This window comes from Hydractinia symbiolongicarpus, chromosome 15 (genome assembly GCF_029227915.1).
Source record: "Hydractinia symbiolongicarpus strain clone_291-10 chromosome 15, HSymV2.1, whole genome shotgun sequence".
NCBI lineage: Eukaryota > Metazoa > Cnidaria > Hydrozoa > Anthoathecata > Hydractiniidae > Hydractinia > Hydractinia symbiolongicarpus.
Genome location: NC_079889.1, coordinates 10,645,471 through 10,666,380, shown reverse-complemented (window position 1 = coordinate 10,666,380; position 20,910 = coordinate 10,645,471). Strand labels below are relative to the sequence as shown.

General features: G+C 32.7%; 1 protein-coding gene across 1 annotated transcript in view; it reads right to left on the bottom strand.

Moving 5' to 3' along the window:
- Positions 1 to 1,554: 1,554 nt before the first annotated feature.
- The window catches only part of LOC130628897 (26S proteasome non-ATPase regulatory subunit 2-like), a 37,402-nt gene continuing 18,046 nt past the window's right edge, over positions 1,555 to 20,910 (bottom strand). Inside the window, exons 2-21 of the mRNA XM_057441949.1 lie at positions 19,578 to 19,707; positions 18,710 to 18,766; positions 16,522 to 16,686; positions 14,792 to 14,913; positions 12,659 to 12,874; positions 12,290 to 12,448; positions 11,554 to 11,710; positions 10,658 to 10,715; positions 10,137 to 10,286; positions 9,664 to 9,770; positions 8,485 to 8,700; positions 7,987 to 8,149; positions 6,010 to 6,111; positions 5,528 to 5,826; positions 4,772 to 4,940; positions 3,982 to 4,076; positions 3,429 to 3,555; positions 2,844 to 2,962; positions 2,225 to 2,339; positions 1,555 to 1,789 (exon numbers count right to left, since the gene is read on the bottom strand). Coding sequence (XP_057297932.1) covers positions 1,710 to 1,789; positions 2,225 to 2,339; positions 2,844 to 2,962; positions 3,429 to 3,555; positions 3,982 to 4,076; positions 4,772 to 4,940; positions 5,528 to 5,826; positions 6,010 to 6,111; positions 7,987 to 8,149; positions 8,485 to 8,700; positions 9,664 to 9,770; positions 10,137 to 10,286; positions 10,658 to 10,715; positions 11,554 to 11,710; positions 12,290 to 12,448; positions 12,659 to 12,874; positions 14,792 to 14,913; positions 16,522 to 16,686; positions 18,710 to 18,766; positions 19,578 to 19,706 — 2,805 coding nt within the window. The 5' untranslated portion in view covers position 19,707 and the 3' untranslated portion in view covers positions 1,555 to 1,709. The remainder of the gene's footprint in view (positions 1,790 to 2,224; positions 2,340 to 2,843; positions 2,963 to 3,428; positions 3,556 to 3,981; positions 4,077 to 4,771; positions 4,941 to 5,527; positions 5,827 to 6,009; positions 6,112 to 7,986; positions 8,150 to 8,484; positions 8,701 to 9,663; positions 9,771 to 10,136; positions 10,287 to 10,657; positions 10,716 to 11,553; positions 11,711 to 12,289; positions 12,449 to 12,658; positions 12,875 to 14,791; positions 14,914 to 16,521; positions 16,687 to 18,709; positions 18,767 to 19,577; positions 19,708 to 20,910) is intronic.

The window sequence follows — 20,910 nt, the reverse complement described above, 5'->3', positions numbered from 1 at the left end:
TCTTGAGTGTAAAGTTCTCTTTGGATATATCGATATATATATATATGGGAGACATTTAACATATTTTGGAAGTGAAGAAGATTTATATCATATCATATGTGATCATTATCTAAACACGCTAACAAAATCCTCCTTTTTTTTGTTAATTTCTTCACGCAACACCTTAAGCATCCGTCCCCAGGTTTTTTTTTCCTGATTTTATTATTCCTTTTCTCAACCTCGTCCCCAAAACTCCTTTTCGTAAGTATAAAAAAAACGAAAATACGTCTTGGGAATGAGGTTGATCTTTTTCAACATAAAGCTCAAACCCTTTAGTTCTATTGAACTTAATGGAAGAAATACAGGAATTACCTCTAACACGTTTTTCAGCAACACCTTGTATTGGCAGGATGAGTCTCAACAACCTCTTTCCAATGGTCTGTGGCCCTCGAGCTGTTATTTTGCCGCTTTTAAATTCATCTAAAAGGCAAAATGCCCTAGAAACAAGGTTGGTGTCTCAAATCCTAAAACGAATCAAGTAACAGGCAAGCAGAAGTATAGTCACGGAAACTAGTTTTGGCGCCAAAAAAACAAAATCGTTAGGCTGAAGATCCTAATATTTCGCAAGAATTAAATTTTGCGAATTTTGAAACATTGTTCCTCAATTTCGTGTATTCGAAGCAACCTCGTCTCCAGAACCTGTTTTGTTTATTTTGACGTTATCTCCGCTACTACAACCTCCAACTATTTTCTCGGTCCCTAACATCGTATTAACGGTCGTTATATCTCAACCTCAGTCCCAGGGCTTTTTTTTCTTTTTGATATAAGGGTCGCCGTTCCGGATAAAAAAGAGACCATAACAGACTGATAGCCTTGTGGTAGAGCGGTTGCTTCCAGTACGGGAGGTCTAGGGTTCAAACCCTGGCCGAGTCATGCTAGAAACTATGAGTGTGAATCTATCCTTTCTGCTTAGGGCGTAGCATGAGAATAGAATTGATATCTTAGGCGGTTGTCTAGTTGAGCGATTGCTGTGCTTGCACGACTTTCGTAGCTAAAATGGGAGCTTTAAATGCGTTAAGGCCCCCTTCGCAGGACCCTCGTTGATAACAGTACCAATAGGAACTGAAAAGGCTATCCTGGATAAAAAATTTCAATAACAATAATAACAATAATAATAAAGACAAAGAGCCCCGGTGTAGAGGTTGGTTATATCATAAACTTTAGGAGAAAATGAAGCTGATAGAAACTGAATTCGCTCCCTGGGGACAAGCATTATTTGCGTAAAAATTCGCAAAAATCAACACATTTTTCGCACTTTATTGCTAATGACATGAAAGTTCAAAACAGTGGGAGTTGACTGAAGAGTTCCTAATTAATTATTGCGGAGTTGTCAAGAACTCACGAAATTGCGAAGGTACTTACATTAAGATATATTAAAAGAGGAAAACGGACAGAGATTATAACACAACATTTTAACCTTCAAAACACCGAAATATTATATATACTTTTTTTATATCTTTTTTTGCAAAAACCTGCGAACTAGAGCATTTTCGTACACAACAACGGATCCAGGTATAAAAATCACTAAACATTTTTTTCCTGTATTTTTTTTCTTTCTTTTCACGAATTCAACACTTAAAACTTTTCGAGAAAGCTCGGTACAAAATTGGCCATTCGAAGCAACTAAGAAATGGTGTAACCAGTGTTTATAAAACTCGCGTGGTAGAACGTCAGTGCGTGTCTTCGGGATCGTATTCCGGATTCTTTTTACAAATAACGAAACCCTCCAGAACAGGAGTCAATGCGATGTCTAATGAAAAGTTGTTAAGGAAAAAAACATGCATATTTTCGTAACCCTAAAATTATTAATTTTTAAGAATTTATATCCCATGGACTAAAAAAACACAAGCAAATTAGGGTTGTGAAAATTTTGCAAATAAAATTTAAAAATAGTACATAAATTTTTGAAATCTAGCAGCCTGTGAAAACTTTGCTACGCCCGAAAATTTTGCGGTGTAGCAAAAGGGCCGACGAATAACTTTAGGCTTCGTCAATTTTTAGGCTTCTCCAATTTTTACGAATCTTTCTTAGTTGTGCATGTTTTTAGTTACAACTTCATTAATGCGAGATAAAACATGTAAAATTTTCGTCGCCTCAGGAAATTTTCGGCGCTCAGAGTCATGCAAGGTAGATTATTGCTCTTTTAATAAACGAAAGTAAATCAGAGAAAGCACGAAAAAGATACATTCGTCGGTAGCAAGTTCAGCTCGTTCACCATGCGCAAGCAGAACTGGTGTTGTGTGTGTTTGAAAACCTGTGATAGATTTTGGCTTGCCAGCTTGACCGACTACATCAACAGCCTGTATGAATACAAAAGAAATCATTATTGAGCAACTCGATCCATCATCTTTGCAGCATGCTCACAATTCACCTATAATAAATCACTACTGTATGTTAGAATAACAGGAAAAAAAACAGAAGTGATAATTCCGTCTTAACTTTATGTGGACAGCTATGCAACACTCAGGTTTGACCTTTTAACTTTTATCAGTGTGTATTTTGCCTAACCTACCCGTAAACAAGCTATACCGTGCTCCGTTGTAGCTTAAAAACTGCGCTCTGCTTTAGCTTACAACACATATTTTGCCTACCCCACCCGTAGACAAGCTCTACTGTGCTCCGTTGTGGCCTATCCACTACGCTCCGCTTTAACTCACCACCGTGTTGCGTGTATTTTGCGTTTTAAGTAAAATGTAAACAAAAACATCACAATCCATTTAAAACCTACGATCCAAACACAAAACTACTTTCCTAACTAATTTTTGGAAATTCTACTTAACACGGAGTGATGAAATATAGTTTACCTGACCAACTCGGACATGTACTGGTAGAGCCTTAAGATCAGTATCAAGCGTGACTAACATCCTCGGTTGCATAGCAGACACGAGAGAATACAGTAGATAATGAGATTTGCCGAGAATTGCTAAAAAAAAATACATAAATAAAAAAACACAATATTATAAGCAGATGTGTTCACAACAGTTCTAAAAGGATGCTGTGATTTTTGAATAGTTACAAAAATCACTTTTAAAATACATATTTTGTCACATAGCTATGTTTGATGACAGATTACAGAATCAAGAAAATTAAAATTGAAGTAAAAATGCGGTGTCTTCATAGCTAAAGCTGCCTGAGTGCGAGCGGCATGCGAACTAGAAGGCGCAGTAGAATTCTGAATCCACTACACTATGTGCGGCAATAAATATGTTAGTAAAACAACCCAGGGCTGGGGTTAGATAAGTTTTTCGTGCTTTTTACAAAAAATAAAGTGTTAACAAACTTAAAAAAAAAATTAGTGTCAAATATTTAAAGATTCTGGCTTGCTCTTTATTTTTTAAAGTCTTATTTCAATAAAGATATGGCCACACAGTAAATGCACAAAAACCTACTTTGCTTGACATCAAAAAATGCAGTAAGTGTGGCCATCAAACCACCAACAGCCACAGGCGACATAAACGTGCGATCATATTGATATGGACTCACTGTTAAAGTGCCTTTGCCAAGATGAACCAATCCCTATAAAAAAAAGATGTACATAATGAAACTGGATAAACAAGGTAAAAACACGCTTTGAAAGTCCTGAACAAACTAAATTCTCTATTTATCCATTCCACTGGTTTAAAAAGCAGATCCTGTGCTACTACCCTAAAGCAGTTTCATTGTAGATTTCCTTCTAAAACGACTGCCTATTTTGTTTCAACAATTTCTAGGTTTAAGGACGGAAAGTTATAATATATACTTAGTATGATTTCAAGCTTTTTAAAGTTTTCAAGGTCCAATATAAAACCGTTTCTTTAGATGGTCTATGACATCAAGCTCATGAAGATTCCGTATTTCTCAAATGAAAGCGTAGGCTGCTTACTTCAATTAAGGCTCTAAAGAAGGGCGCTGATTCGAGGGCGATCCACACTGGATATGTTACAAAGGAAATAACGTTCATACCTGTGCTATCCTAACCATGAATAGATTATTAGCATCTTTGTGGTAATATAAAGCTAGCTGTCGTAACATACCAGCCAAACGAGCATTATTTGAACCTGCAATAATAAAACAAAAGTATAATGAAACAGGGGGAAAACTAAGTGATTCATCCATGTTAAGGGTTGCCACTCTGAAGAGAATGCTTAACCTTATTTTGAGAAGATGAAGATATTTTCAAAACAAAATAGGACATTTGTGGGGGAATCTTTCCATAGAAATTGAGAATATTTGAGACTTCATACCATGAGTGAAGAACACCTTATTGCATTTTGGATATAAAAAACTTACAGCAGGATGTAAAAATAAAATTAAAGAGATGTTTTCAGATTTGACGAGACTTAATCAAATTTAATGAGATTTAAGAGGACTTAAGGAGAAAATTATTAAAAAATCTACTTTTAGAGAACAGTTGAGGAGACGTTTTAAAAATGAGGACAATTGGGGAGATTTGCGGAAGCATGGCAGTCCTGATGTTCTGAGAAACAGCTTCTAGAGTTGTAATTACACAATTATCAATTCTTTTATGAGGTTAACTTTGAAATTTTGACTGTATTTTTATTTTTCACGAAAGGTCTGTAATAACTGATAGATATAGGTGATACTATGCTTACCTTCAAGCAAAAATAGGATAAAAATATTCAATGCTACATATAAAAATGGTTGTTGGAATGTTTGGTAGAAATGATCTCTACTGCTACATCATAAAAATATTACTGTTATTGGCATGTTGGAACAAACGTGTGCTTCTCACCTGCTCCGACCACACCCATGGCGAATATTGAATTGTGCGCTACTTCAGCATCGTGATCATGAGAAAACTTGCTGAGTGTGTCAACAACAGTCAGTCGGGGGTTTGAAGCTGATATCAGTGCAAGACCAAGAGGTACAGATCTTCGTATGACAGGTTCACCGTATTGGAGCTAGTAAGTAGATAAAATGTTCTACATTTTAATTGAAATTAAAAATTTGCAGCCTAAAATAGCTATTTTTGCTCACATAAAAAAAACAATTCAGAAATATATAAGGGCAAAGGCTTGTGAAAAATTGTGGATGTCCATCTTTGTTTAAAAATGCTGAAACATTTCGCAAACATTAATTTTTCAATCTTTTCTTCTCCATTCATGTCTTACTATACAGTAAATTCACCGAATTAAAATATGATTAGAAAATATGAGATTTACTTTCCAGGTGTTCAGTTACTGTAAGTACCCTAAAAAGTCGCTTGAGAGAACATATAAAATTAAGCACAATTCTCAAACAAGCCTTACAAGTGGCTTTTTTCATGTACACTTCCAATACCTAAAATTTAGGTACATACATTTGTCATTTTAACAGTAAAAGGAATCTGGGATGTTTATGTTTTTTTCAAAAAAACAACAAAAAACCTGCAAAAAAGTTAATTTTATCTTTAAATTACTAAAAAACTTTAGAATAATATTGTTTTGCTTAAACTTAATCGGAAAGTACGCTGTTCATGCATCACAAAGTGAATAAAAATTGCACTCACTAAATGATTAAAAGCCCTCATAGCCATCTCAATACCAATATCTTCACCCATAGCTATAGCAGATATACCCAGCACTGCAATACCTTGATGTGAACCGTCTTTTGCTTCAGCTTCTGTTGTATCGGATTTTTCCTCCTCGTTTTTCCCTGTCTTCTTTTCGTCAGTTTTTTTCTCATCTTTGCTTGAGGTCTCCTTCTTCTCATCCTTCTTTTTCTTATCATCTTCCTTTTCCTTGTCGTTTTCGTAGTGTTCGGAGCAGATGTGGAGGAGATTTTGAATTTTTAAAACATTGCCAGTTCCTGAAAAACGAATAAAAAACTTACATTACCAGCACCAAAATTAAAATAGAAAAGTGATATTAAATGGTTTTCCCATCGCAATATAGCCTGGAAAGAGTGTTACAGATTATCTAAAAAAGCCAGAATAACAGGTATAGAGACTTGTCTTTCTTAATTTGTCAAAAATCGGAAATAATCTTTCACCTGCATATGCGCACACATCGACCATGACACGTGCCCAGTGACTAAACGTCCCCGGAACAACTTTTAGAGTTTCAACAGTGGCATCTACTGACTCCTGTTTACCTAAGAGAAAATTAAAAACATATTAACTCAGGGTTTCCACATAAATGAGATTGTTCAAATCGATCAATGTCGATTGACGTGAAACAGGTTTACTTTGTGCCTTTCGTTTATTGATTCAACCATTTTTATTAAAGTGGTACCAGCTTTTAGTTTAAAACTGTTAGCATCAAGTGTCATGTGACATGAATTCGTGTTATGCAACATGAATTCATGGTATCAATGTGAACCCCTATGGTATTTAATGTGAACCCCTACTTATTTACCAATGTGATTTAAAGTGAGTTTGTGGTTTTTCTCCTTTTTCTTCTAAACTTACTTCAGAAGTACATCCCCTTTAATCTGTGTTACCACTGTTACACATATTCATTAAATATGAAATAGAAAGAAAATTTTTGAGCAAAAAGGTTTTTGCATACAACTTCCTGTATTTTAAAAGGAACCGAAGGTACAAAATGATGTTGGACTTATATTATAGAGCTAAAAGAAGTTGGTTAACTTTTTAATTTTTTTTTTAATTTTTAAATTTTTTGAAAAGCTCCTTTTGTTCTTAAGATTTAAATTCATTTAAAGAATTTCAGATGTAATTGTGCTGCATAATTATGATGTCATATAAGTAATAGCAAATGTTGAAATTTTGTGTCATCAGCAATTTTAGACCTGTTAAGGGATGTGCATTCAAACTGTATCAATACATAGATAATATAAAGGTGAATTGATTAACATAATTTTTTTTGCCAAAATGACAAGCAGTTACCCGTCCCAGGCCTCTTAATTTTTTTCCTATGACCCAATAACTAGAAATCGGTAACTTGTAACTTGCTTTGATTTTCTGCGTAAGCTTGTATAGCCCCTATATGTTTACTCACAAAATTTGATTGCAAACTGACATGCAGATCACAAGATATGGGCTCATAAGCAAAAATATTTGTCCCACAAGTGGTTACAAAGTTTGTGCTAATACATGCATAACATCCTTAATTTTTAATTACATCCTTAATTCTGTCCACTTACCCATTTTTTCTGAGTGTTTAAGACACCAGGCTCTTTTTATGAGCACGTTTATTTTTGTCATAAAAGTAACAGAATTCACCACTATAGTTTGACAAATAAAAATTTTTAATTTTAATAAAGTCTTTACCTGAAAATTTTTAAGGTTTATTCTAGAAATAGGCTATTTTTAAGTCTAAGTCCAATCAAAAGTCCTAAGTCTGTGCCACTGTGCCAAACTTGAACGTCAAAAGTCTTCCTATGGATTAAGCTTTTGTGTGGTGTACAGAAATAAAGAAATTTTGTTGCAACCTTTATTGTGGTTAAAAGTTACAGCTTTTTAATTAGTGGAAAATTGCAGCTTTATAATGAGGAAGATAGAAGATAGAAGAGCCAAGCCAAGATAGAAAAAAAAATTCAATTTTTTTTGTATTTACCCAGGATTTTTCTATGGACTCACGACTAGTATAATTGTATTTTTCTTTGCTTTTTAGAACCAGGTAAATCAGTATGCCAGTACTAATTCTGGCCTAAAAATAAGTAACTAAAATTCTAAGCAACATCTTGAGATGCTTTTTAAAAACATCATGTACAAGAGCTTTAAGTATAATAGAACCTCGTCAAATTTTAACAACACCAACAGAATGTCCAAGGGGTATTTTGTATATTAGTGAAACATTTTTTACCACTAAAATTTCTCCCGTTACAGCCATTCCAATTTAATATTTGTCACGTCTGCAATTAGTTGGAGACACAAACTTCTATGAACCTAAGTTGATTCTTCATAACGTTACCTTTACCATGTCTCAGAAATTGTGGATTACCCACAAAAACTACAAGTCTGCTGTTGTTACATTATAATGTCTAAGAACAACAAAACACACAAACCTAAATAAGTTAAACCCAGACCAAGAGCAAGAAACCTTCCGTGGTATTCTTTGAGTTCAATAGCACTACGTTCCATCATAGTTTGTAAAATTACAGACGTCACTTCACCATTACACGAAGCAATTGCTATTAGACCACATGCTAACGCAGCGACACCAACAACCTAAAAATTAGGTTATCACACTCATACACATTATTTTCTTTACATCCTTACAGGAGACGACACTAAAATCAAATACAACAAAATTATTTCAGAAAATGCAGGGGATACAAATAAAATAGTGATGAACTTTTTTTAGGTTACAACGATCTTTTCATTCTTTTTTGCATTTGTCATTCCCTATATTTAGTCATTATGGTCATTTCTTTTTATGTTATATGAACTTACCATACATATATGCGATATTTTTTTAAAATTTTCTTAAACAAACATTGTCAATATTTTTGGTGTGTAACATAAGAACGGGACAAAATGTTTGCATTAAATAATAACCTTACCTCCATTGATGATTTTGAATCGGATAGCACAGGCAGAATCAGGCTAAGCACGTCCTCCCTGTTAGAACCTGCATAAGCTAAACCAAGACCTAAAATTGAACCAATTTGCATCGCACTTGTCTTGTGCTCTACATAATCGCTGAGTAAAGCAAGAGCTGGGTCACATTCATTACGAACACCAGAGTTAACAATACCACATGCCAGTAACGCACCAGCCTAAATATACAAATTGAATGAGAACTCACTCCATTTTAGAGGATCTGAAATCCATTTTTACAAAACATTGTAATTTTGAACTTTTCGCTTGAATCTTTACCATTAGGAAATTCATGGAAATTCATGATTTAACTATTTTATTAGAAAGTAATATAAAATACTTTCTTTACAAAATAATATATGTTGATTGATTGGTTGAATTATGCTTCGAAGATTATAGTGCGATAAGCTAGCTACAATAAAAATGCATATTTTCTAGCATTGATAGTTTTATAGCTACAATTTGTAGTGAAACTTTTCATCACCATGTTGTGAGAAGAGTGAAGTGGATTACCGTAAAAAAAATATGGGCCTATTAACTTTGTTTCGAAGACCTACTTTTTGTGATAAAAACAAATATCTAAGAGAAGGTACTAAAATCATTGTCAATATTTATTGGAAAATGAAAGTTCATGACCTGAGCAATCTTTGAAAGCTCTAAGCCGGGTTAACAACCTTGAATATGTGATTAATGTCTACATTATGAACCAATCCAGATAGCAGGCATCCCAAGCCATGCCGATGTCAATAAAAATTAGTCTTAGGGTTGTGGATCTCATCAAATAATCTAAGCAAAATTCAAAGTCCGTATGTGAGGATGGAAAAGTTTAAATTTTGTGTCCAATTTGGAAAGAGCGCCAAAGACTACTTGTGGACAGGATCTTTGAAATTTGACTGTTTCTCTAATAACATGTTAAACAAGATTGTAGTTTGTCTTTTCTAACAATTTGTTCATATATTCATAATGAATTTTTTGAGCTTCCATATTTCTTAGTTTGCAAACTCGGGCCACCTGGAACCCGTATAGGGACTGGAAAACAGTTCTGCTTGGCGGTGAAGACATAACTTTTGCCTTAAAAATTTTTAATTTTGGGTTAAACTAAAATTTATTGATCACATGAAAAAAGAAATAAACACACTTACTTTGATATAATCTTCTGTAGAGTATAGATATTTGTCTATTTGTGTGAGGCCACCATCAACATCCCAAAGTAACAACATACCAAGAGAAGCTGCAGTACTTAACATACCTATAAGTGATTTTGTTGACACATAAGAATAACAACAGTCGCAGTTATTATGTTAACAGGATGGCTAAAGCCTTAAAATTTCACAATTTTAGGAGATTTTAGCTAAATTTAGGAGGTTTGAAGTGAACTTTTAAGAAAATATTAAAAAGTATTGAAAACTATTTATAAGAAACAATTGGAAATATAAAAGCAACACACAGAAACACATCTAGTAAAAAGAATGAAACACATCAACAATTTGCAAAGAATACTATCAGTTTTTTCTTCAGTTGGATGGAGTAAGTTCAACAAATTCACACATGAAGAGTCAACTGAACTGCGGTTTCAAAAACTGTTAATGCAAAAGAAAAAACAAATAAATCATACCATGTTCTTTGTTTTTATACAACCATTTGTTGCCATCCTCTGTTAATAATTTGTCCTTTCCAAATGCAGTATTTACAAACCCATTGACAAATGATGATGCCAAGTTCTGTCTTGCACTGTCCAAACTTACTGAAGATGTTGAAAAAGGCCCTGTGTGATAAAGATAAAAAGGCATTGTAGGAAAAATACACTAAAATAATAAAATCCATGAGAATTCGGCAACCGCAGTAAATTCAATAAACATATATCGTATTTTATACGATATTATCCAACAGACAAGATATATTAGAAATATCTAGTCGTAAGCTCATGGAAAATTCAAGAGAATACGCTGGTTGCAGCAAATTCTTTTAAAATATATTGCATTTGTTTTTTTTAGCTAGCATGAAGATTTTGTGCGCGGTTAGTACAACCGGTTTGGGACAACAGACAAAATATGGCTATTATTATTATTACAGATACATAAAGTATTATATGAAATTTCAACACAATAAAAAGTGATAGTCAATGTTAACTCTTACTTGAATCCAAGTGGCTTTTATATATATCTTCGGGTACTTTTGGCTCCATAATATCCAGCTAAAATAAATGCTAGCTTTGATAAGAAATTAGTTACATCAATCAAGTCTAAAGCAACCGCGTCAAAAACTAAAATATAGCATTTTGTTATCACAAGTTGAATTATAAAACAAAAAATAGTGATTCGGTATAACTCACAGTAAATCTCTCAAGTTGCAAGATGAATTATAAATCAAACAGATACATAACGCAAGATACAAATACTTTTTTAAAGACTGTTGGGTTTTTGACCTTTTATGAATGTTGAGCAAATGACAGTAAAAATACTGGGAAAAAAACAAAACTATCTTGACCCTTAGGACACGAAGTAGTGTTGTGACAAGGTGAAATACTGACATGCTGTCCATTATCCACAACTCCTTATAACTAAACTCAATTTTAAGATAACAAGTGAAATAAATTAAGGCAGCAGGTAGTTGAAAATTAGATTTCAAAGACAAAATATCTTTTAATAAAATACAATGGATATTTTAAGCTTTTTAAAAAAAATGCTACAGCTGTTAAAAAAAATTGGACATTAAAAATACCCCCTATATATTGGCAACGTAGTTAAATCAATATATAAGCATTTAATTCAACTATTTTGTAGCCCTTCAAGAGGAAAAAAATGAAAACCCTGCAACATGGAGAATAAAGGATGTTTCAGGTACAACAACATGTCTGTGTGAGTTTACATGCTAGTTAAACTGATTATAAATATGCCAAATAAAGCAAAAAAATTGTTCTACTCATCTTTTTATACTGTAATGTTGTCAGAAGTAAATTGAGTAAACAATGTTAAGTTTCTACCTGCAAAACCACATGTGAAATAAACATTATAACAAAAAATAATGCATACCTCACGTGCTAGAGCTAAGAAACTATTGTTAAGATGTGCATTTGAAATAATATCGGCTAAAAAGTCGGAATCTTCTATGTCTTCGTCTATCTCCAAAAATATCTGTAAACGACCAAGAATATAACCTAGCTGTTGTTGCATTAACTTTTTATCATCACTAAATCAAATAAATAAATAACATTGATTATTTAGTTGCAAAACCTAAGCACATCTAAAATAAACATAAAAGAGGGTTCTCAGTTATAACATACTCTCAATTTAAATTGACAATAAAAAAGTACCAGCTAAATACACAATCCTTTTTAATAATCTTTATCGTGTTTGTCAGGCTTTTTTAGGAGGCATGTGAAGATTAAAAGAGGCTGATAGCACACCTAAAACATTTGGTGCGTTTTTGCTGCATGTGCGCCAAAATCTTCCGGGAAAATCCTGCTTTGTAATCTGGCATTGTCCGCCTTTGTTAAATGATGAATTAAAATCTGGGCGTATTTACAAGTAATTTTGATAGTTAAAAAAAGATTAAAAAAACTTAGTAAATAGGGATGTGAAAGCTGGGGTGATCCTCCGGCTTATGATCAAATCTTAGTTTCATGATGAAATACAATAAAGCTGTCATTTCACGGTGTAATATAAACAAAACTTGGGAAAAACTCACAACATATTGTCATGTTTTTCCTTGTATTTCTATTATTTAAATATTTTTTTTTTAAAAGTTAAACACAAAATATGTTTTTACCTTCCTGTGCAGTCTTTGAAGATTTGCTTAATCAGATCAATATCATTTAATTGAATAGCTAGATTAAGTGCTTCTGGAAAACAGTTGAACTTCAAGTAAATATCTAGCGCACATTTGAGTAATTGAGAATCTTCTGGTTCAGGAACATATTTTACACAACTAAAAAAAGCAAATAAATAAAAAAAAAACTCTTTGTACAATCATTATGCAGGATTACTATCAAAACAGATAATCAACTTTTCTTAGATATTCCAATTGTCGTGATTCAAGTTTTCAAATGTGTTTTTGCATAAAAAAGTGTGACAAAGACCCACAAAAAAAAAGGTTTAAGTAATAATTATTGAGTAAAAATTGAGTAATACAACTTACCTCTTTAAATATAGGCAAACACGCTGATAAGTAGATTTATCAACGTAAATTTGTAATAGATCCAATCTTTCAATTTCCATAGCCAAATCACAAGCATCAATTTCAGCATTATGTTTCATATCGTATGGTATAATTTCTTTCGCCAGCTTTATAAGATCCTCAGTTTTACCATCTGTTCTGTCAGTATATTCTTGTCTGATTTCTTCTGCTAGATGCCTGAAATTTGGAGACAGATTCTTCCAGACTGAAGTTTATAAAAAAGCTTGTAACATACTAACCACACAAAAAATGTTGGTTTTGCTTTGCATAGTAGTTTGGTTTATTTTCATTAACAAATAATTGACGCTATAGAGGACTTGAGCAAATTTTACTTCAACGCACATATACAATCCACTACTTATTTTTTAGTTAAACATTAAAACAGATAGACACTTTCAATGGCTGTCAGTGTTGTTTATGTGTTCAGTAGCGCCTACATAATTTCTCTTAAATGGCATGGGTTGGCCCAAACCAGTGATTACCTGTGTTGTGGACTTCTAGAATACAAAGCAAAAATTTTACCCCTCAACATAAATCATCTTGAGCTTCCAAGCAACAGTGGATCTTAAAAGAACCCTTTATTGTGACTATGATGTATTTTTAAATCTTTTGGTATACCTTGTAATGAACAGGGAAATGGTTATCTGAAGCAAACATGTAGGGGTGATGTCCAGTATAATTCCTATGAAGCTTTTAATTTTAAAATTATAGACTAGTGCAGTAGAAGTACTACACTAGTGATACCTATGTTGAGTGGTTGTGAGCCAAAATACAGTCTTCCTCTGTGTATTATTGTCTCAACAGCTGTTTAGGAACTTAAACCTCTTCTTCTCCTTGGTGGAGGTAAGAACTTTCAACAGTTTTTAACATTGATAAAAGGAGGAACGTTGCAAGAAATTATTCTATATTGCTACGGGATTGGTCTCAAAACTTTTGTCCAGGTTTGGACCAGTTAGTTTTAGTACATTATTCAAGCCTATCAATAAGAGGAGAGCAATCGCTCTTGCTCATGCAAAGACTCATCCAATTCTGAGAATTAAGAAACTAGCTTAGCCAATAATTACCCCCAAAATTCCACAAAACTTTTGCCTGGCTGAGCAGTATCAATTCATCTCACATGGAACTCTTTATTTTTTTTATTATTTGCAGTAAAAATTATATAGAAAAATATATAGAAAAGACAAGATAAAATAGATCAAAAACATTTTGTAATAAAATATGCATTTATAAAGTTTTTCTATTTATTCAGATTGCTCGCCCAAATACTAAATTATTGTAACCTTACGCGAGCAATTTATTGCTTGGGTGTTACAGGGTTCAGAGTGGCTTATGAGAATATTTTTCCCTTAAAGTCTATACTATTTTTCCCTGAGTTGTCCGAACTGAGAAGGAATGTACAAAACATATCTCTTTAATGCAGGAACTTTCCAAAATGACATGTTACAAAGTAAGAAAGTGAGAGAGTTGTATATAGAATACAACAAAATGTAACAAACAAAAAGAAATTCATATTTAAGTCATTTAAGTCAATTAAGCTTTCTCTTTTTAGCTTCAAGCAATGTTTTGTCAAGTTGGGTATTATCTGGTCCAGGGGCCATTCATTGCCGGAATTCTGGATCCTTCAACCATTGCTTGCTGAAGAATGTTTTATCCTTTATTTTTTACTACAATAACAGATTATAGTTATTAAAGACCCCAGGTAGATATATCGTAAATTACATTTTGACGAAGATAGGTAGGATGCAGAATAAAGCAAGTACAAGCAATAAAAATCATACATACGTGAAAATATAAAACAAGTATAAAAAAATACTATTACACATCATCTTGTCCAACCGGAAAGGATATCTTTACAAAGAAATATGCAGCAACAAAACATACTTACATAGGAGAAAAAAACTTCCCTGACTTAGAAAAAAGTTCCCTGAGTTTTCCATGTTCTCCCTGAGTTTTTCCAAAAAGGGTACTTTTTCCAGGTTTTCCGGGTCACTCTGAACCCTGTGTTATTCTCTTATTGATAGGCTTGACTATGGTACTTGTCAATAAACAAAATTTGTAAAAACTATACTCGTAATGTTTTAAAAACAAACCTACCTCACATATTCATGGCCCCAGGATTCTAAAGCTTCTAGTGCACCAAGAAAACGGTATTTCAAACAGTCACGTTCTTCAGGTCTTGTCATGCCCAGAACTGATATTATGTCTGCCAAAAAGCGCTATAAAAGTTTGAAAATGTAACTTGATTCATATGCAGAGAATTCCACACACACAAATGCTATCCAGGGCTGTGAACTATCGCAAGCACAAAACGTACACATTGCTCTTGAAAAATGGGAAGTTCACCTGCAAAGCTATTTTAGAACATTTATTTTCTTCCCTACTGGACAATTTAAACATAAAAAAGCATTATTCATTATAGCTTGGCTTGTGTCTTCTTGTGGTTTTACAATTTCTAATATTATTCTTGAATATACTTCTAATATAATTTGTCTTTAAATGTATTCATACAAATTATATTATTTTCAAATTCTTAACAGTATAAGAATTTCAAATCTTTTTTTCTTTCTCGAAAGAGAAATGTTACGCAATAATCTTATACAGCCCTCGAAATAGCGGTAGGACATCGGACATTGTCCGACCCAGACGCAAATATGTCCGATGAAAATCAGTTCTGGCCTGTCATTTTGTCTGGCACGTTTCTGTAGCTACATCTCCCCTATTATAACTTCAAAAATTAAAAAATGAAACATGCAAAAATAACGAGATAATTCAAATATAATTTTGTATTTTTTAATTAATTTTTCGTTCCACATCTCTTTCTTTTTTGTTTTCATCTACCATCATGGAGGTTTCTTAATTATGATCACACATACCGCAAACAATAAATGTCGCCATTAAAATGTGTCACCGTTAAAAAAACAAAGTAAGGCTGCGCATTTTAATAAGCCAATTAAATCGAAAAAAATGCAGTCGCTAAAGAAAACATAAAATAAGTTTTTAAGTTTGTATTATTAATATTACTTGTAAAGTCATCACAAACACATAGGAAAAAATATGCTTTGTTTACAGATTAAAAAAAATCTTTATCCATGTGGCTTAAAAAAATTATACCACACATGGGTTTCGTTTTAAAATTGTTTGAATAAAAATAACACTTGCGGCATAAAGAAAATAATCAATTAAATTTCGGACCTGCTATGGTTTCAAATTGTTTTGTCAAATGAAAAAATTATCTACAAATATTTCCATGATAAAAATGCCAAGCAAATGGAAATGGAAATCTATCAGAAGTTTTGTCAGATGAAAGTTGATTCATATACATTTTTTGTAATTTTTTGCCTTTTGTTTTAGGGCAGTTAGCTAGCTAAAATGCTGTCATTTTGACTACAAATAAAATAGTGGAAGTCTTTCATCAATTGCGAGATAAATAAATCCCACTTCCGTACAGATATTAAATGAAAGAAAAAAACGTATGCACGCCGCCGAGTATTTAGGGCGTGTACTACGCACGTGTAACTTCACTTTATGGCGTGCGGTCTGTTGCACTCGTCAACAATATTTTAGTATTGGGATGACCCGCACGCCACAGATTTTACTCCTGCCCATGCCTGTGTTTTGTTATATTTACTACTTTTACACCACTTAGGGGTACTACAAAATCGCACGCGCAAATTCTCTTATATTGATTCACACATGCAATTTGTAGCATGACAATGTTTTCTTTATGGAATTCCCTGCATATGCATCATATGCACAACTACTTGTAAATATTTTCACCTTAAAAAGGCTGTCTCCACTTATTTGCATGCAAAAAAATAACTTACTCTATTGTCACTGTCAGGCCATTTTTGGTATAATTCTTTTAAGGAGTCAAAATGTTGTCGGAGAAACTTCAGTGGCTTGGGAACAGATGTCATAGAACTTGTGCTTGCTCGTATTTGCTTTCGTAAACTTTCTAATGCAGGCTTGTACAAAGATGTGTCATCTTCCTAAAATTAAAATGTTTATTAATGACTTAAATTATTAAGAAAAGTTGATCAGGTTACAGCAAAATATTATTTAAGGATGGATGAATAGAGATATTTTGTCCTTGTAATAAATTTTAAAGCTTTCGTTTCGTTATATGAGAGCATTAAAATTAAAAAGGTATAAGAGGGTATCTGCCAATTTAAAGGTTGTATGGATGCTTAAGATTTTGTACCATGTTTCTAAAATAAATATTGGAAGCAAATAACTAGGTCAGCGCAGACCATTTCTTAAGAAGTGTGCGATCCCACATGCATCGCCCCCACACACGCAAATTTGTTTAGATGTGTGACTAATCGCACACATGCAAATTAAGGTTTTCTTATTTCTGTGTTTCTGTGTTTTATAATTCAAGCTTTTATATATAAAATCTCACCCCAATTATTTAATCTTTTTAAAGTTGTCTTTTAGAGAACTAAATTTCAAAAAAATTACTAAAACAAAATGAAAAAATTAAAGAAATTGAAAAGCATTTTTGACAATAATGATATATTATGTTAAGTAATGATTTTCATTGACCTATTGTTAGCATTTATAGCATTGTTATGCTAATAAACCAGTCGTTTAACAGACAGGCAAAAGACAAAAAAAATTATGAAAGTAATTATGAAAGTAGAAAAATTAGTTCAAGTTTGTATATACTTCTTTTAGGAAACCTAGAGGTAACGAATAAAAACAATCATTTTTGATTTATATATTTCGTGTTTGAAGACGAATTTTAGCCTGTTGAACTCCTTGTAAAAAAATAAAAATCTAGCTAAAATTTTAGATTTCAATTTGAAAAAATAACAAATTTTGTATCAACCTAACAATTTTTCATAGATGGGTTTAATTTCCTGGCCGTGAACTTCAATGTAACTTACTCTTTGTATGTGCCCGAAACAGTAGTCATGGTGCAGTGTACGGGAAAAAAAGGAACTTTGTTCCTACTTTTGCCACTGAAAATTTTGCACACATGGAATTATTAAGGCATGTTATTCATCACATGGCCACCTTAATGGCCTGTAGGCGATATATGGTAAAAAATACCCCAAAGTTACAGTGTATAACTCTATTTCGAACTTGTTTTTTTTAATTATTTTTCAAAGTATATTTATATTTTACAGTTTTCAAGGTTATTCTTTAAAGAATGATGTTTACTGTCACCTAGTCTGATTTTAAAGTTCTCAGCAGACACCCTGGTGAGTCTCGTTTGGAGAATATGTAAATTGCAAAATTATGTACGTTATGTTTTAAAAGTTTCAAATCATCACAGAACTTGGTTTTTATATGTATATAATTATGTATATTCTATATACCTTAAACCATTTTCCACCACAATATGCATTATTTATTTGTATTTTTATACATTTTTGAACATATTTTTTTTGGTAAGAGTGTATACAATATCCCCATAAATACTTAATTAAATCCCTTCTTTCAATAACCATCCCCTTTGATTAAGCCCCATCATAAAAAATGTAAATGCCCTTCTGGTTTTGAATAAGACTCACGGATTAAACATGCTTTAAGGGGAAAAAGGTAGCTCTCACATTTTTATGCCAGTAGCAGTCTAGCTATTTACTAACAACATATGTAACAAAATTTTTAATCGTTTAAAGGAGTTCCCTTGTTACTAGATTTGAAACAGAGAAAATGTCAACAACATATCTACACATACAGCTAGCAGGAAATAAGCTCTTTTATTATTGCAGGGCATAACATGGAAATATTTCACATTCTGCAGAGTAAAGAAAGCAAATAACACTATCTTGCTTTTTTAATTCATGAAGCACTTGGTAATCTTGATGCACATAAGCAAATTTTTGCCATGTTTTTTGCTCTATTTTTTACTTTAACTGTGGGCCGTGTATGGGAGTGTACAATTGCAAAACAAAATATAAATTGCTGACTTGAAACACAAGCTTACCAGCAGGACGCGTGCAAAAAGAATTAGATAGGCTGTTTTCTACAACCTGCCTAATACTTTTACAATTGTAAACATACCTTTAATCTCTGCACAAGCATATTAAGTTCCTCCAGAAGTTGTTTGTCTTCTTCTGACTAAAAAACAAAATAAGAATTAGAAGCATACCTACTTGTTAAAAATAAATTTTTTTGGAGCGTGCTATTTTTATAACTTTTCAGTAACTATCTGCAATCAAGTTCCACAAATTTAAAAATAATTATTGTGCTGACAAAAAATTGTTATGTATCTATACATTTAAAATTTTTACCTATATATATATAGCTATATTTGACAGCATGCAAAAATAATTCAGGTTTTGGAAAGTAGTTTGAAAGCCATTGTTGTTACAAAAATAGCAACTGTTATCTCTACAAATTTTAAATTAAATATCACATTGACTTAAAAAGTGCATTATTCTTTCTTTATTCTGTTTTTGCGACCATAAATTAGTGGTTAGTGATTCCATTTACATACAATATCAGTGTTGTGACAAACGCAAATTTGCAGAGTTTGGTCAAACTGACAAGATACAACAACTGCAGATCAGCTTATTAGGCAAGAATAGTATAGGCAATTGCAGCCATGTTTACAATATGCTGCAGGAAATTTAGCTATTTATCAGAAGCAACCGCATCTGTAAAACAGATAACATAACAAGGCTCATGCATTCTTAGATCAAAACAAACTAAACACATATCTTCTGACAGTGCAAATAATAAAGAAAATTGGGCCATGGAAATGAGGTTTTATAGAATGCTAAAATGGATAAAATACTTAAAATGAGATCTTTGTAGTACTAAAAAGTAAGGCAAGATATAATGACTCAGCATTTTTAACCATAATAATTTAGTATGTCATTAGTGGAAAATAAAGTTAAATAAATCATAGATGTAGTAAAGAATTTACCATTTCTGCTTCTTCTTTTTCTTTTGCCTCATCTTGCTTTTTTTTATCTAGATTGTCTTTTGATTCCTTTTTAAATTCATCTGTTTTAGAAGACTCGCCAGACTTCTTTCCTTCTGCCACCGGCGCCATCTTTATTTTGGAAGTGAACTCCACTAACAATCTCACCAAAGCACTTTATGTCAGAGTTATGTTAGACTTATAATAGCATGTAAGGCCAGAGCTATTATAAAAATTCAGGAAAGAGCCCCTGAGGTTGCGATGTGGGCATATGGTCCCCTATATATTCACCTAAAAAATTGTCCGTATGTGAAAATCTAAATTTTAATGGTTTCAAACATTCACGTAGTAAACCTTAATCTAATACGCAAATAAAAATGCGAAAAAACCTTATTTTTAACCGTCAACAGCTGCAAAGTAGAAGTAACTGAGAAAAGATGTAATTTTAATGACGGACCAGGGAATCTAGATACAGTAGACTCCCGGTAACTCGAACCCCGGGAATAACTCGAACATTCGTTTTCTCGAACCAATTTTTGGTTCCCCTTAAGTTAATTTCTTCAAATAACTTGATCTTTATAGTGGCTAAGTAGAAAATAAATGATCGAAAAATGAATACTGGTATGTAATGTAGCCAGAAATTTCAAAAAGGCTGTTCTATCTTAAAGCAAAAATGTTCCTTTGATGGCAAAATGATAAAAGAGAAAGCTCTTCAATTTGCTGAAAATTTTGATCTTACAAATTTTAAATCGTCAGATGGATGGCTGGAAAAGTGGAAAAAAGGTTAGAAAATAAAGACATTTTTGCACGTAACAAAAGTTACTTCCTTACAAGTTACAGTTCTCTTTTAAATTATAAGTTCTGTTTTTTTAAAAATCTCCACCATACACTTTTGTCCTGACAGTTGGATAATGCAAGGCACTTGCACACCATCGCCATCTCCAAGAATTACTGCTTTTGCAGTAATAGTGATAACGCATTTTAGAGATTGTAACATTTGTAAATTTTATAGAATCAGAAGAAAAAATCGCCTTAACTCGAACTAATGACTAATTTTTGTCTAAGTCCGAATTAACGGGAGCTTCGCTTAAATCGAACTGTTTTCTCTGGTCCCTTGGAGATTCGAGTTACCGGGAGTTAACTCCATTTTATTGGAAATGTAAAATTTATTGAAAAGTTAAGAATTTCCACCATTAATTTTTACATTTCTAGATCTCATAATAAAAAATGTGTAAGGAATTAACGAGCCTATGGACCGAAAAACCGTTCGAGTTAACGGAGTCAAGAGACCTGAAAATTTGTTTAAAATATAGAATGTTCGAATAAGCGTTATTCG